This window comes from Urocampus carinirostris, chromosome 6 (genome assembly GCF_059441175.1).
Source record: "Urocampus carinirostris isolate Australia breed hairy pipefish chromosome 6, RoL_Ucar_1.0, whole genome shotgun sequence".
Classification (NCBI taxonomy): Eukaryota; Metazoa; Chordata; class Actinopteri; order Syngnathiformes; family Syngnathidae; genus Urocampus; species Urocampus carinirostris.
In genome coordinates this window covers 31227657-31245215 of record NC_142354.1, presented here as the reverse complement: position 1 = coordinate 31245215, position 17559 = coordinate 31227657, and the positions used below count along the sequence as shown (strand labels likewise).

At 35.6% G+C, this 17559-nt stretch overlaps 1 protein-coding gene across 2 annotated transcripts; it reads left to right on the top strand.

Moving 5' to 3' along the window:
• The first annotated feature begins 570 nt into the window (after positions 1-570).
• Positions 571-13166, top strand: eogt (EGF domain-specific O-linked N-acetylglucosamine (GlcNAc) transferase). Of its 2 annotated transcripts, none has more exons than XM_088338702.1 (16): positions 571-688; positions 2690-2923; positions 4648-4751; positions 4828-4936; positions 5338-5432; positions 5511-5615; positions 6756-6862; positions 7038-7141; positions 7260-7352; positions 8378-8449; positions 8793-8879; positions 10232-10300; positions 11245-11306; positions 11457-11576; positions 11730-11832; positions 12851-13166. In XM_088338702.1, the coding sequence occupies exons 2-16, from the start codon at positions 2705-2707 to the stop codon at positions 12995-12997; spliced, it is 1596 nt and encodes a 531-aa protein (XP_088194828.1). In that variant the 5' UTR covers positions 571-688; positions 2690-2704; the 3' UTR covers positions 12998-13166. The 2 variants fall into 2 exon arrangements, with proteins under 2 accessions (XP_088194828.1, XP_088194829.1); XM_088338703.1 differs by lacking the exon at positions 571-688 and adding an exon at positions 693-829.
• Positions 13167-17559: the final 4393 nt, after the last annotated feature.

Sequence of the window (17559 nt, the reverse complement as noted above, 5' to 3'; positions counted from 1 at the left end):
ACTGTGCCGCACAAGCGCTAACCACTGCGTAGGATTGATGATTTCACCGATTCAACCACAAATGACAGGAGCGTACACAGTGACACCTGTTACTTTCTATTAAGAACCCGTGATAGACAAAATCCAGGAAGTAGAAATCTTTATTTTGTTACTTTTATACAATTAAATACTCTATTTTACATTGAAACCAAAAAACAAACCATTTTACAGGCTCAATCATTTGTTTAACCAAAGTATTGTAATATGAACGTTTTTAAGGATAACTCTTGCAAAGTTAAACTAAATATTTTAATGAATCAATGTGAACCGAAAGCGGATATACTGTTTAATAAAAAAAAATGATGAGCAGTATCCACGATGCAAATCAGTGAAGTAGCGAGACCGTGAAAAAAAAACTGCCTTATAGCAAGGGTTCCATGTAAAGTTAAAATAAACATTTTAATCAATCAATGAGAACCGAAAGCGGATATTCTGTTTAATCAAAAAAATGATGAGCAGTATCCACGATGCAAATCAGTGAAGTCCCGAGACCGTGAAAAAAAAAACCGCCTTGTAGCAAGGGTTCCATGTATCGAGGACGTGCGCCCCTTGCGGCAACAGTGACTCACTGCACCATGGTTTCCGGTGTCATGGCGACCACCGGCGCCAGTACTGATTTACTTCGGTGACAATTAAGTTGCTGTTTCAGGTAAACTTTTTGCATCACAAAGCAACCAACACTTATTTTTAAATTTTGTATATTCTATATTTTGGTGCATGCTCTAAATTACGACGCTAAGGCTCATTTCCAACGTGATGCTTAGCGTCCTGATAACTTCTGAATTTTCTGGTGAGTATCCGTATATCTCAACTTGGAATACTATGGATACGTCCAAACTAGAATCCCGAATTAGGATAAAATCGTTTTCTTTCAAAATGAAAACACTCTTCGTTTGGAAATTATCCCACCTTGCACTGAACGTCTTTTGAACGTAGGAATTTGGGCGAAACCTGGAATGGTCTGTTTTCACGTCCCAAAATAGACTTCTAAAACGTGGGCTTTATTCGGTCCCAAAAGTGTCTTTGTTGTGTTTACCCCCTAAAGTGGTCCAAATGTAGCACCAAAACTCGCCTTTTCAACGGTAAATTATTTAACGAAATCAAATTTTTGGACGCAACCATGGCGTCTTTTTAACGTCTTTTCATTGTCTTGTCAATGCGTTTTTCCTTGTTCGGATTGTTTTGTTCAACTTTCATGTGTGATTATTAACTGTATAATTCATTTCTCTAACCACTACCTTGTAAATATTTGCTTATTTATACTTACCTTATTTTTATCTTATTTTCATCTTTTAAGTCTTTTATTACATGTTTTTTTCATAAGTCTCTTTTAGTCTTCTAAACAATATACAGTATGTTGTAATCATTTGCAACAACATAATCTGATTATGATTTTAAAACAACACCTTTAAATCCCAACCAAATAATTGTCCTTGAAACTGCTGTTATTTAGATGGAAATTTACTATACCTTTTAAATTAGGGTTAGCAATTGTTAAATGGCAACCAAAAGACACTGGTATCAACTACCATTGAGAGTACCGATTCATAAAAAAGTCTGGCATAAGCACCGTTGCTATTAATATCAGTACGTGTCCGTCTCTATTTTTTTAATTCATTAAAAAATGCATTCATGAAATATAAATTTAGCACTAGTTAAATTTGGCTGGGAAAATGTTGTTTTAGAATGTCAAATGCAATGATGGAGTGGCTGCACATGTTTGCTCAATTTCTGGATCCCATCGATTTACAAGGTGTGGTTGTACATGGGTTGTCAGAAGCATGGACTTACACAATGGATGATATGATACAACTGTGGCAATCACAACATATATATAGAAGAAGAAGAAGAATTTACTTTTATTGTCATTCTTACAAAGAATTGTTGTTACAAACAATGCACACAGAACGAAATGTCGATACACCTGACCCGTACAGTTAAACTGTAGTGAGCCGATGCAGCCGCAGCCAAACAGGGTGCAGCCATTTTAGTCATTAGGTGGCCAAACCCCAATTCCAACCCTTAATGCTGTGCGCCTAACAGGGAGGCAATGAGTACCGAGGCTTGAACCAGCGGCCTCCCAGTCTCAGAGCGGGCGCCCTACCATCTAGGCTACCGAGCTGGTAGATACATCTGTGGTATTTTTGCAGCAGGTTCAGAAAACCAATACAGATGAGGGTTTTAGCTAGTTAGCAGTGGTCCGTAGGTATTATTTCTCCTTGTACCACAAGTCCCAATGCTTTGCCGCATAAAATATTGTGGATGAAGAAAATAGCACATGCACTGTAATGTGCACTAGTAAACTGATTTATGAAAAACTTACATGTGTACAGTATGCATAATTTATGGTTCCCAATTGGTGGAAATCCACTTCACATGGGTAGTTAAGAAATTGATTAACTGTGATGATCTGGGAAATACTGTAATATATTTTAGAGTGTCAAATACAAAGATGCAATGGCTGCCCTTTTTTCTTCTACTCAGCAAAGTCATGACTACTCAAACAAAAGTCGGAAAGCGTTCACAAGTATTTCCTGCAGCAGTAATGGACAGTAGCTTGACATGCCCGCAAATTGACCCATTGTGATGTGGGTGTCATGCTTCTAACCAACTTTTACAGCCTTTGTTTTCTTTTCTGTTTTAACCTCAGGTTTGGGCAGCCCACATGTACGACAGTGTGATTGTTGCTATGATGCTCTTGGTATTGTGGGATCTTCTCTTTTTTGCTGCTTTGGTCACTGGCCAGGACAGCAACCGCAAACCACCGGCACCGATTTTCAACTATGAGAGCATTTCTCTGGCGCCGGAACACGTTCCTTATTTCCTGCAAAACAACAAAAAGATCTCTAAGCAGTGCAGGCTTGATCCTGCCTGTCCTTTTCATGTAAGCTTTTTTTTCTTTTTTTGTCTTAAAATGAACCTTAATAAATATTATCAAGTAGAATTATTTTTTGGGGTCATTAATAGCAACATCCTGTACATTGTTAACAACGAGATTAGTCGGGTCACTCATGGATAAACATGTAATAAAAGAAACAAAACAAAGTTAAAGAGTCTTCTATCATTATGGACAATGAAAAATTCTCAATATATACTATTGGGAATACTCAACTGATTAGGATTTGAAGGATTTCTTATCAAAGTGGTTAAACAAAGAATCCACTCTGATAGTAATAGACATATTTTTTGTTTTCTTAATCTCTCTTTTTTTGTTTTCTTGTCCCTATTAGATTTAAGTGTTTCAATTGACAATATCAAGCACAAACACCTTAAATTCTGTGTAAATGTCCTCTTCATAAATTTTAAGTTGTATTAGGCAACTCTAACTGGACTTAATTTATCCTGTAAATCAAAACTGCTCCAATGTTAACAACGAGGAGCTTTAAATGCTTTCCTTTTGTTTATTTTTATCTTTGTGAAGTTATTGTTTTTATTATTGTTGTTTTTCATTTTTGTATTTCTTTCATTATATTCAACCTTGAGTTTATTGACCTTTGACTTAGTTATCCTGTAAAAAAAATATTGTTACCAATCAGTAGCTCATTGTGTTTCATTTTAATATTTTCTTTTTTGAAATGTTTATTTCTTATTGTTGTTATAGTTGCATTTTATTTTTTATTATTATTAAAAAACGCAAGATAATCAACCTGTGACTTATATTAACCTGGAAAGAAAATGTCTTGAATGTTAAAGGTACATTGTGTAATATTTGACCACTAGATGGTACTGCATTGTTTAATGAGAACAAAAACCAAAGCCAAATGAGCACAGTGTAGCGGCAATATACCAGACAAACATGGCAGCTAAAAGAAATGAAACATTTTCAAACTATGAATATTTATAAAGATTAATCTTTATATGACAGTTCATGTTTTTCTGCCCAGTATTCAAATCAATGCTTTTTTTTTTACTGAATAAAGGTTATTCGGGTACCACTAACAGGTACTAAATATTATACACTTTTCCTTTAACAATGAGTTGTGTTCATACTTTACTTTTTCTTTTTGAGATTTTTATTATTATTATTGTTGTATATATATTTTTAAGTATTTTATTATATTCAAACTAGAATTTATATATCTGTGGCTTAAATAATCTTGTAAAACATGCTTTCATGTTAACAACTCATTGTGCTATACATGTTTCTCATCTCATCTCATCAGCTGCACCGCTTATCCTCAGTAGGGTCGCGGGGATGCTGGAGCCCATCCCAGCAATCATCGGGCAGTGGGCAGGGGACACCCTGGACTGGTTGCCAGCCAATTGCAGGGCACACGGGGACAGACAACTCACTCGCTCAGTCACACCTAGGGACAATTTGGACCGGCCAATTCACCTGAAATGCATGTTTTTGGAATGTGGGAGGAAACCGGAGTGCCCAGAGGAAACCCACGCAAGCACGGGGAGAACATACAATCTCCGCACAGTAAGGCCGGGAGCTGGATTCGAACCCACTCAGGAGGTTCCCACGACCTCAGAACTGTGCCGCACACGCGCTAACCACTGCCCCTCCGTGCTGCCCGCTATACATGTTTTTACTTTTTAATTTTTTTCTTGTTGAAATTATTATTGTATTTTAAATAATGATTTCATATATTTATTTTACAGGAGTCGGCCCTCTTAAATTCGTCATCATGTTGGGGTTATGAGAAGAACTGCGATCCAGTAAACCGCTTCAGCTATCCCATTTGTGACAAAGTTGACTCCGGCTGGTACTCATTTCATATTTAGAAAATATTTTCCTCGAAAAAATCCATCGTTATATATTCACAATGTACTTGCTGTTAGGGTAGATTCCCTGGAGGCAGCCAGAGAGATTTTCTGGAAGCAAGCCGATTTTGGCTACGTGAAGGAGCGCCGCTCTGAGCTCAAAACACTTTGCAAGGCCAGCAAACATGTGAGTCTTGCTTATTTCCTTAGTTCCCACCAGGCCAATGAGTCAACAGGAAAGAAAAGGCAAATATGACGTCACAGTCATTGTTATGAAAAAACCCCCACAGATAATTAATTGACACTATAATATTCAATCAGCCAACAGTACTTGTTTGAAAGAGTTTAAGTACAGACGCTCCCCTTCTTACGACCATTCAACTTAAGAACAATCGTCCGCATCCTATTTCGTTCGTAAGTAGGGCACCATCGGTATTTAGGTTTCTCATTAGAATGTATTTCGATTTTTCTATAGAAGTAGTTGCACAACTTGGTCGTGTTTCCTCCTAATCTTTATGTGATATGCGCAAGACACCGTTTGCATGGCTCAGGATTTTCTTCAGAAAAGTTTTCATAACTTTTTTCCAGGGCGACTCCTCTTTGAGATGCACGAGCCATGCGAGGTTCTGTAAAGCAACCAACCTTTACCTGGATTTGCGGAACCCGCAGAGGAGTCATGAAAGGTGGCTATTTTTTACATGATCTGACTAAAACAAACCTTTTAAAATGTGTGCAGTGGCTCAATTATATATATTCTCCAGGTACAAAGAAGACTTCATCCAGAAAGGCGAAATCGGTGGTCATTGTAGACTCAACACAAAAGCGCTAGCTTCTGCAGGAAAGCACAAGAGCCCGTTGCAGTCTTGGTGAGAAATTTGCAGATGCCCATTTTCAAATATTCATGACTATAGTATTTATATAGAGAAGATATTTTTCAAATGGCGCTACCGTGCAATAAATGCATCAACTCAAATCTCTTGATTTTTTTTTCTTTTTAAAAACGTTTGCACCTATCCAATATTTTGCAGTTATGATTTAAAATTATAAGTCAGACAGCTTCCTCCCAAAAAACACTTAAAACCGGCGATAATGAGCATTATATCATTTTTGGTACTCAAAATAATTTACAAATGTGTGCATTTCTGCACTTCATACTGATTGAAATGTGTTCATGCTAGTAACCGCATCAGCAATGCTTGCTGCTAATGCTGGTATCTGGTTCCCAAAAAAACATAAAAATGCAAAAGACTTGGGACTGGCAATACATTTTTTTCCATTAACAACCGATGACTTACCGCGGCTCCACACTGATGCTAACACGGATTATTATTATTATTATTATTATTTTTGATTATTAATTTATACATTCATTCATTCATATTTTTGGCAAGGTAACAACAAATCTATCTAGTGATATATTTAGTGTTGTAGCTCAAAGAAATAAAACGTATTTCATTCATTCATTTCAAATAAATAAAACCCAATTTTCTATTTGCTTTAACATGTAACACAAAGATATATTTTGTTGTGATTGCTGCAGCAAGGCACAACTACATTGCCAAGTGCTGTAAGCACAGGGCAATGTAGGTCTGTCTGGTAATGGCTATATTTTAACGACTTCATATTCACACATTATGCTAGTGGCCTCATGTTGGAGTCCCCCCAGAGAACCAAGTAAAAAATGACAAGTACATCTTTCTGAGTTAATAACTTTATGCTAACTCATAATGCTAACAACTCAACGCTACCGGTTCTCTATCAACATCTTCCAGATCAATCACAACTCTTACAATTGCCGCAGGAATTGTCTAGTTGTAGTTACTTCCGTCCAAAACTAAAAATGAAGTAATGGATACAAATATTCCAAATCAAAATAAACAAATAACTTTTATTTATTCATTTTAATAATTTTTATTTCTTCAAATATAATCTATTTGATTTAAAATAGGCTTGATTTATTTAATAAATAGTCTTTGAGATTATACTATGCATGAATGTTTTTGTAGGTATGCAGAGCTCCAAACATATACAGAGTTGGACTTTCATCCCTTTCACACTGGCTCCTGTGACATAGTCATAGAAAAACCAACAGTTTTCATGAAACTGGATGCCGGTAAGACAAAAAGAGAAACACCTTATTATTTTGTTATTATAGCTTTTAAACATCAACAAAAATGATAATGAATGTACCGTTCCGTAAATACCGTACAGTACTGTTTTAACATCTCATGAATTATAGAATTGAATTTGATGTCATGTGACAATAAATGTCCCTTTTTTTCTATTAGGGGTGAACATGTACCATCATTTCTGTGACTTTGTCAACTTGTACATATCTCAGCATATTAACAACTCCTTCAGCTCTGACATCAACATCGTAATGTGGGACACGGTGGGTTTCACCAAAAATGTTAATATCAGTTATAAGATATTTACAGGCATCTTTAAAAATATATATTATTATTCAGTTACAAAAAAGTGTTGAATATGTTCTTTACTGCATTGAACAGAGCTTCTATGAATATGGAGATTTGTTCAGTGAAACATGGAAGGCATTTACACAATCTGATATTATTCCCCTGAAGACCTTTGATTCAAAAAGAGTAAGTGAGAGTTTATTGAACATCAATACTTTCATAGGTTGCAGTTTTGAATTTTCTTTCTTTCAATGAATTAGACATAAAAATATGGTCCTTAGTGCAAAAACAAATTCTTACCCCTCTAGCAGAAACATTTGCTCATATTAAGTTTGTTTTCTTAATTTAAAATATTTTATTTTTTTCTAGTAAAACAAAAAGGAATATACGCAAATTAAGCCAAATGGTCTTGTCCAGCAAATGGTAGATTATTTTGCTCATTTTAAGTATTTTTTTCTAACTCTGGTAAATATATTTCTTAAAATGAGCAGAACAATCTGCTATTTTCGGCACAATACAATTTTTGATTTTTTTTAAACAAAATTGATCACATAAACAAAAACTATGTAAATTATTTTTTATTTTTTTCAATTTTATGCTTTTTACATTGCTGTGCGCACTGTATATGCCATATTTTCAGGACTATAAGGCTCACTGGATTATAAATTGCAGCCTCAAAAACTGTATTCTGTGAGATATTCTTCATGTATAAGGTTTTAAAAACCTTATTTGATATAACATGATTATTATGAACTCTCCCCGCGACCCTACTGAGCATAAGCGGTGCAGATAATGGATGGATGGATTATGAACTCTATTATCACCACTAAAATGAATTGATTTACATTAAATGGTTACTGTTTGTAGTGTAGCATTTCACTGTAAATTATACATATGTAATTGTATGTATCGTATTTAATAGTGAATGAGGTGCATTTCTCATTTTTCTTTTCGAGATTATTATTTTTATTATTGTTGTATATATTTAAAAAATATATTTTATTATACTCAAACTAGAATTGTAATATTTGTGGCTTAAATAATCTTGTAAAAATGTTTTAATGTTAACAATGTTAACACCTCATTGTGCTATCCTGTAATGGATTATAAGTCTCACTTCAGAATTTTTCGCAAATATTTGGTTTTGAGTGCGCCGTATAATTTGAAAAATATGTCTGTTTTCTTAATAAAATGTAATTTATATTTTTTAGGTATGTTTCAAAAATGCTTTTTTCTCCCTCCTCCCAAGAATGAGATACGGTCTTTTCTACAACACACCACTCGTAAGTTGATCCATAAAATAGGGTGTGTATTTGTGTGAATTATGAGCGTCTCCCTCTTCATTGAATTAGTTTGACCAAAATTATGATTTGTGAGTCTGTACCCTGTAAATTGTGATCTGATTACCCTTTTGCAGTCCTGTATTTTGGGGAAAAAAACAAAAAAAACCCATGGAAAATAGTTTAATCATGTCAGTGGGATGTTAAAATTGATGATTTGTGGATGTAGGTGTCACTTATTGCCAGATTTTTACGATTTACAACCCTTTTCTCCACCCAAATATTCATACTTTGTATATGAAAGAACTTAATGATAAATTGTATAACCTGCTCTGTTTGACGGCAGATCTCGCATTGCTACAGTGAAGGAATGTTTCGAGCGTTCTCTCAACATGTTCTCCATCGTCTCAACGTCTTGCAGAATGGGCCCCTGGTAAGAAGATAGGAAATATTCAAACCAGATAATAAAAATCATGTTGATTTATCTGGTGGAAACACCATAAAAGAGATAAGATACAAAGTCCCTTCACAACTTTTGAAATCCATGTGCTATATAAATGATTAGGGATGCACGGTAACTGTTTTTTTCCTACTGTTAACCAATGAAATCCTGCTTTCCGAGACCAATATTAATACAGATAACTGAGTTTTTTACGTGACTCTTGTTGTTTACTTATACAATATCATTGTGCAGCTTAGGTCTGGGGTTGGCAACCCGCGGTTCAGGAACTGCATTAAGCTCTTTAGCACTGCAGAGTGGCTCTCAAGTAAAATGTTTACAGGTTGAAAAAAAATCAAACTCAAATCGTATTAATTCAATTTTTTTTTAGCTTTTCAAAAGGGTCACCAACCTTTTTAAAAGGCTGCGTTTTTTTTTTTTTTTAATAAATGCAAGCTGTGATTTATTGTACTCTCTTTATTTGGTCCAATATGGCTCTTTCAACGTTTTGGCTTGCCGACCCCTGGCTTAGTTAAACATTCTTTCAAAAAATTATGTTGAGACTAGAGCTTGACTTATCAATCGATCAATAATTATTTTGTTTGTCATTATTAACTATAATTGAAAGATACTGTTATGAGCAAGATATCACCTACGTATTGATATTGCAGTAAGTGCCATGGTGTGTTCATTATGTGGAAAAAACATTATTGAAGTCTTGGCTAAAAAAAATCAGCACTCGCTTTTTATCAAACGTCATTATCTTAGCTGTACACATTAGTACCTATTTTATATCTCATCTCATCTCGATAGCTGCACCGCTTATCCTCAGTAGGGTCGCGGGGATGCTGGAGCCCATCCTAGCAATCATCGGGCAGTGGGCAGGGGACACCCTGAACTGGTTGCCAGCCAATCGCAGGGCACACAGGGACAGACAAGTCGCTCGCCCATTCACACCTAGGGACAATTTGGACCGGCCAATCCACCTGAAATGCATGTCTTTGGAATGTGGGAGGAAACCGGAGTGCCTGGAGGAAACCCACGCAAGCACGGTGAGAACATACAAACTCCGCACAGGAAGTCCGGTAGCTGGATTATAACCCACACAGGAGGTTCCCAAGACCTTAGAACTGTGCCGCACACGCGTTAATGATGGCAAATAACTAACGCCATATTTGGATATTTTCAGGTAACTATCAGCTCAATAGTTATCATGCGTCCCTATAAAGTATTTTGCAAATGTCCATTTTTAAAATAACAATAATAATTATCATTTTTTACTGAGCAATGTCTTCTACCTTTCTTTGTGATTTACTGCATCTTTCAACATGCACATTTTTCTTAAGGCAGGACGCGTTCGCGTTACCTTGCTGGCGCGCAGCACAGAATACAGAAGAATAATCAATAAAAATGAGGTGATTTCAGCTTTTACTTCATTTTCTCTGATGTTTTTCATTTGTGAGAAATACACTATTTGACGAGGGGACTGGCCTCCTAATAGCAAAATAATGTAATCGTCTCAAAGCATGAATTTGTTGATGTTTTTATTTTGAATTATGTTAATGCCAAACTTTATCAGGTCATTAACAAAATACAATATATTTTTAACAACAGTATATTGAAAATCAAATTAATATCATTAATATAGATATATAATATATAACCCTAACCCTATATATGATTTAACACTATTGGTAACATATTGCATTTATTACATTTAAAATTTAATTTAGAAAAAAACTTTGATCGATAAATGTACAAAAACATGTCAAATCAAGCATTTCAATCTAGATTTAGGGTCACCAACCTTTTTGAAGCAAAGAGCTACTTTTTTTGTGTTTGACTAGCACAAAGGGCTACCAGTTAGATATTTATTTTTAGAATTACTTATGTTCTTACTATGTAGTTATTACGTTATTATAATATTAGTACCCAGTTGGAATTATTCGATCTAAGGTTAAAATAGTCAGTCAACCACTAAAATAACTCCCTTTGATAAGGGCACTGACTGATTTACATACATCAGTTATAGGCTAATTATAAAACAAATTTTGGAATAATTTATTGCAAATTTAAAGACACTAATCATGTCAATGATTTTTCATATCATTTATAAGAAAAATAGAAAATGACAATGAACCATCACTGGTGAGCTATTTTCAGAACTAGTCTGCGGTCTACTCATCTAATTTTAGTAGGTACCACATTTATAGCCCCGTTCGAGATTAATGCCAGAATTGAAGTGAGATTAATCTAGAATAAACCTTTTAATCTTTACCCAGAACTACCAGTTACATTTTGAAGAATAAATAGAAATTAGGATATCTTAATTTATTAGATTTATTTGTTTTCATTTCAGCTTGTAAAGGCTCTGAAATCCCAGCCTCAGATGGAGGTCAGTGTGGTTGACTACAAATACAAGTGAGTAATTTTTTTCTATGTTTTTCAACTTCGAGACTGGTTTTAATACAATTTTCTTGCCGAAACAATCATGTCACCAACCTATTTCATTAGCATACAGAAAAAGTCAAACATTTACATTATTTTGAGGTGTTGCTTTTGAAATCCTAGTGATGTTCCGTTCCTGGAGCAATTGACCATCACCCACAACTCGGACATCTTCATCGGAATGCACGGGGCAGGACTTACACATCTGCTTTTCCTGCCTGATTGGGCTGTTGTCTTTGAGCTGTGAGTCCGACAAAAAAACTCCAGAGACATGTTAGTTTATGACTCAAATAACAGCCCTCATGTGAGTTTAGTGCAGGAGCGATTGTAGCTAGAAGAAAATGACACAGATGAGGAGGACAGTAAGGTCTAAAATTTGTACTTTATCACCCGCAGGTATCATTGCCAGGATGAGGACTGCTATCGAGATTTGGCGCGGCTGCGGGGTATTCGATATATGACTTGGACAAAAAAGGACAAAGTGTACCCCAAGGACAAAGTAAGGGAAACTTTTGTTCCTATCTCACAGACCGACATTTCTTTGTAGGTATGGACGGATGTTCCTCCAGAACCCATGAAATTACACGTGGGGTTCCCCAAGATTATATTTTAGGCCCAGCACTTTTTAATCTGTATATGCTTTCCCTTGGGGTCACGTAGTCAACTTCCATAGTTACGCTGATGACACTGGGTGTCTACATTGCAATGTCCCCTAATGACATAAGGCCTATAGATACCTTATTGAAATGCATTTCAGATGTCAAGTCATGGATGGCAGAAGACTTCCTACAGCTCAACAACAACAAACAGAGGTTTACTCATTGGTCCTGAAAGTCAGAAAGAAAAACATTTACCAAGACCACAAGATTTTAGACCTTGAGATTAGAAAAAAACGTGTGTGTTATTTTTGACTATGAGCTCAATTTTGTTTCACATATCAAAACATAACTAACACTATGTATACATGCATGCTTTTATATATTCTCGTTTAGTTAGTTTTAGTTTAGTTTTACTGGAATACCCTGCTATCTTGCCTGTGTAACTATTTTTTTAATATTGTAAATGAAGAATAATAGTTATAAATTATGTATAATTGGAATGAAAGTACATGCTGCTGTTTTTGACACACAAGAAAATCACAGCCAAATCCATTCTTTTATGATTCTCAGGTTTTTAGCCATTATCTCTGACTTTTTTTTAAAGGGACAGTGTGTAATATTGAGTACCTCCTAGTGGTACATAAAACTTTCATTTAGTTAAAAAAAAACATTGATTTGAATATCAGGCAAAAATACGTAAACTATTATACCAATGTTCATTTTTAGAAATGACAATCGGTCGAGAAATTTATATTTCTTTTACGTAGTGGAATCCACACCTAGTAGTCGCCGCAATGTTTGTCTATCTTGTTTTTTGCTGTGGCACTGGTTTTTGTTGGTTTTAATTATAAGAGATAAAAATAATTTAACTCATGCTACATCTCCCTAGCTATATTTTACCCCTGATTCCTCCCACAGGGTCACCATCCGACTCTCGGAGACCACCCCAAGTTCACCAACTACTTATTCGACGTGGAGGAATTCGTTTCCCTCGTCCAGCAAGCGGCACTCTACGTCACGCAACATCCAAAATGGCGACGGCGTATGCCGCGTGATGAGCTTTAGACCTTGGTATTTCAATATAAAGTTAAATGTCTGTGTGATGAAGGTGCTCATTCAAAGGATTTGGCATGCCCTGCTGTTTTGGTTCAATAAGTCATGATAAGTGAAATCTTGACAGGAAGCTCAGGTGAGTTATGCGCAATGGAGAAAAACAAAGTGGGATTTATTTATATATATTTTTTTACTTTTCTTGCTGCTTCTTCTTTCCCACCGATAAAGTAGGGTAATGAGCATCTGTTTCTGTTTCCCTGTGACATGTTTCCTGTCGCTACATTTGATTCATGTCATCTGGATTTCAGCCTATACGTGCATCACTGGGTTTCGATTTTGTGGTTGCAGTTACCATTATATGTCAGCAGATAGCGACATTTGCCTAAGATTCAAAAGGCCAATTTGATACATTGTCGCGGTTGTTGCCGCTTGTTAAAATACCTATTTGTGTACTCAAATATGTGCCAAATGAGGGCAGCTAAATGTGGATACAAAAAAAAAAAAAAAAAAAATCATTTTGAAAAAATAAAAAGATCAAAAACAACGTCATGACTCAAGATGGCCAAAATGTGTTTTTTGTTGGTTTGTGGTTCACAGATCCCTTATTCACCTGGGGCCCCACTTCCTGTGGTGTGTCTTGGTCTGCAAATGAAATAAACCAACTACTAGAGAATGCAATACTTGTTTTAGGTATGTTTCTTATTCGACTTATGAGATATAAAACTTCACATTTAATTAATGTAAAAATAGATTTGTGTTATGCCTATCTAGATGTTTAGTTCTCTAGTCAACTGTAATTAATACCTAGTATTATTATGGTAACAAAATAGTAATAAAACAATAAGTATTTTTTGGTAAAATCATATCAATCTGGTAGCCCTTTGCAAAGTAGAGATTATAGTGGTTGACTGGTCCTATTTTAATCTAATAACAATTGCAACCTAGTAAAAACCTGTTATTTTATAAATGCATATCAAATTGGTAGCACTTTGTGCTAATTACTAATAAGAAAAATAGCTCCTGGCTTCAAAAGGTTGTAATGTATTCATTGTAATTGTGTCTTCAACCAATTCTCAAACAACCCTTACCTTATAAGCAGACTTATCACAAGACCTCTAAAATGGTCAAAATAAGTGAATCATGGCCTCATCTTTGCAAGTGTTCTATAGCCAAAATAAATTTCATCTGGAATTAAAAGCAGTATTCGTTGCTAGTGTCCAATAGTCAAAATAAGCCAACTCTAGCATTACAAGCATTCGTCTTTGCAAGTGTTTCAATGGCTCTAGTCAAGCAATCTTGGTATTACTAGCATTCTTCATTGCAAGTATCCAATAGTGAAAAAATAATACAACCTTGGTGATGTATGGATTCTTCTTTTCAATAGTCCAATTGTCAAAATAAACCAACAGTTGAATGTTAAGCGTTATATTTGCAAGTGTTCAATAGTCAACATAAACCAGCCCTAGCCCCATAAGCATTCTTTGCAAGTGTTCAATGGCAAAATAGACCAGACGCGGCATTGTAACCATTCTTGTTTACAAACATCCACTATTCAAAACAAATGAACCCCGGCAAAATAGGCAGTCTTCTTTGCAAGTTTATGATAGCCAAAATGAATCAACATTAGAATGATAATTATTCTACTTTGCAAGCGTCTAATAAGCAATATAAATCAACCCTGAGATAAACATTCTTTTTTGTGAGTGCTCAATAGCCACATTAAACCAACACTGGCATATTCAAATTATTTTTTACGTGTGTCCAATCGTCCAAATAAACCAACAATGGCATCATAAGCATCCCCATTTGCAAGTGCCTTATAGGAAAAGTAAACAAAACTTGTATTTATAAGCATTCTTCTTTACAAGTGTCCAATAGCTGAAAACAACCCTGCCATTGTAAGCATTCCTCTTTGCTTGTGTCCTATTGACAACATAAACCAACCCTACCTTTATAAGCATTCTTTGCAAGTGTTCCATAGCCGAACCATGGTATTATAAGATGTTTTCTTGGCAAGCATCCAATAGTTAAAATAAGCCATCCCTGTTTTTATAAACATTCTTCTTTGCAAGTTTTCGAAAGCCAAACCCAGGTTTCAAAAGCATTCTTCTTTGTAAGTATCCAATAGTAAAAATAAACCAACCCTGGCGCTATAAACATTCTTCTTTGCAATCTTTTAATGTCTAAGCATCATACCTAATTGGTAAAATGGCGGCGCCCTCTGTTGGCTGCGGCTGCATCGGCTCGCTACAACGGGTAAGGTGTATCGACATTTCGTTCTGTGTACATTGTTACAAAGAATGACAATACTAAGGGAATTATTATTATTATTATTATTATTTCCTATTGCAGGCAAAATAAAAACAAATGCCTAAACCAATTTTGATAAATGTATAATAAACATTTATTTTCGTTTATTATTTACTCTGTGGTCAAATAAAGTTATTTAGATTGTTTTATTGTGGGTCTTATTTTTGGTGCCATTGCGACTACCATAAATCAATTGCACCATTTTATAATTTGAAATACTTGATGTCATTGTTTTTATACACAGGAGTTTTATAAATTAAACATTTGATTATTTTTTTCTTAATAAAACATTTTTTTAAATCCCCATTGTGTCCCAAGCATCAAAGATTTCCCTCCTCATTAAATTATCTTTTTGAAGCCTGACCTTAGCCGAACTTCTCTGAGTTTTTATTCAATGTTTTTAGCTGATGTCAGGCTTCCATTTCGCCGCTTTCATTATTTTACCGAGTGCCACTTTAAGTAGCGGAGGACTTTTTCGCAAAAGGGCACCAGTTCACTTTTTTACTGCCACCCTAATAAATCTGCATGACCTCAAAATCAAGGGGGGAAATGTATAGCAGTGATGCCTGCTCGCCACGTGAGGGCAGTAGAACTCCACGCATAAATCGCGTCTGTGCTCGTGACCTTTGTGATTGCTGCAAATCGATCACTGAAGTTTTTTATTTGCGATTTTCTGAGGTGGGGATCACATAGTATTAAATATTTTAAATAATTGTCCCAATCATTGAGAGTGCCTCCTTTGTACTTCTTGATAAGCATTAACTTCATTTCCATGGCGATATGTTTTTGATTTTCCCTTCAGCATTATTGCACGCAAGCCTCATTTTCATGCTTATAATGTTTTGTTTTAATTTTTAGTATTATTGCACACAAGCTTCACATCATTTTTGCCATTTCCTTTAGCATAGCTGCATGCAAACTATTTCCATAGTCGTAATGGTTTTTACTCCTCATTTGAACATCATTGGAATTAAACCTTTTATTGTTTTTGTGTTTCGCTTCATCCTCTAGCATCATTGCACGCAAGCTTTGTTTCCATGGTGATTATGTTTTTGCTTCTCCCTTAAACATCACTGAATGCAAGCTTCATTTCAATGGTTATCATGTTTTTTCTTTTCCCTTTAGCATCACTGAAACGACTTTTGTTTTCCTGGTTATTTTTTTCATTCTCTATTAAGGATCATTGAACACAATTTCCATTTCCATGGTTATCATGTGTTTGCTTCTCCCCTTAACATCACTGCTCGAAAGTTTTATTTTGATGGTTATTATGTGTTTGCTTCTCTCTTGAGCACCATTGCACGGACACATTGTTTTCATGTTTATCATGTTTTTGCTTCTCTCTTTAGCATCACTGCTAGCCTTGGGAACCAATAACTAAACAAATTATATTCTTTTGAATGATATTTCAACAGAGAGAAAAATAAGTATTGTGGGAGGGAGTTCAACCAATAGCATATCGGCATTTTCATGATGATTTCGACATAAGCAGACCAGCATCTTATTTGACGTCGGCCAATAATAGACAATCATTTCGGAGATGTATGAGTCAAGGGACTCGGCACAAAGTTTTGCCGTAACAAAGGGCCAAAATCATCTGGAAAGGCCATGACCTGGGGGTGCACTGTACTCTATTTGGAATTTGTAGTTTATTAGTATTCATAGTTGATGGTTCCCCGATTTCCCATCCATCCATCCATCCATCCATCCATCCATCCATCCATCCATCCATCCATCCATCCATCCATCCATTCATCATTAACCAGTTTTAACGATTTTTATTTTAAACACCTTCCAAAAGTCAATGAATCGTAATGAAGTACAAACCGCTGAGCACGCATCGATTTTCTCTCCGGGCGGCGCTGATGATAAAAAGAAAAGATGTATGCGCGTTTGAGGGTGATTAACGGACGACTATCGATTCAGGCCGGCTTGTATTCCTCCAGTCAACAGCCGTTAACCGGCGACCGCCCCCATCTCCCCCAGGTGAAAATTGTTCGATTGTGGCAGTGTAAGAATCGAGGCTGTACCCTTGATTCACTATACTTTTGGGGCCCCTCGGCATCCGCTCCTTCCTGGCTGACTTTGTTCACCGATTGAATTAATATTGAAGCATATATAGCGAGGTGATAATGGGATTTTAACTCATTTGCTACCGTTGATGGTTATATACGTCAAATCGATTTTTATTGAGATGGCTGTCAATGTTTTGTTTTTTTCTCATTCTTTTGGGGGAAATTTGATTATTGGGGGGGTCATGTTCA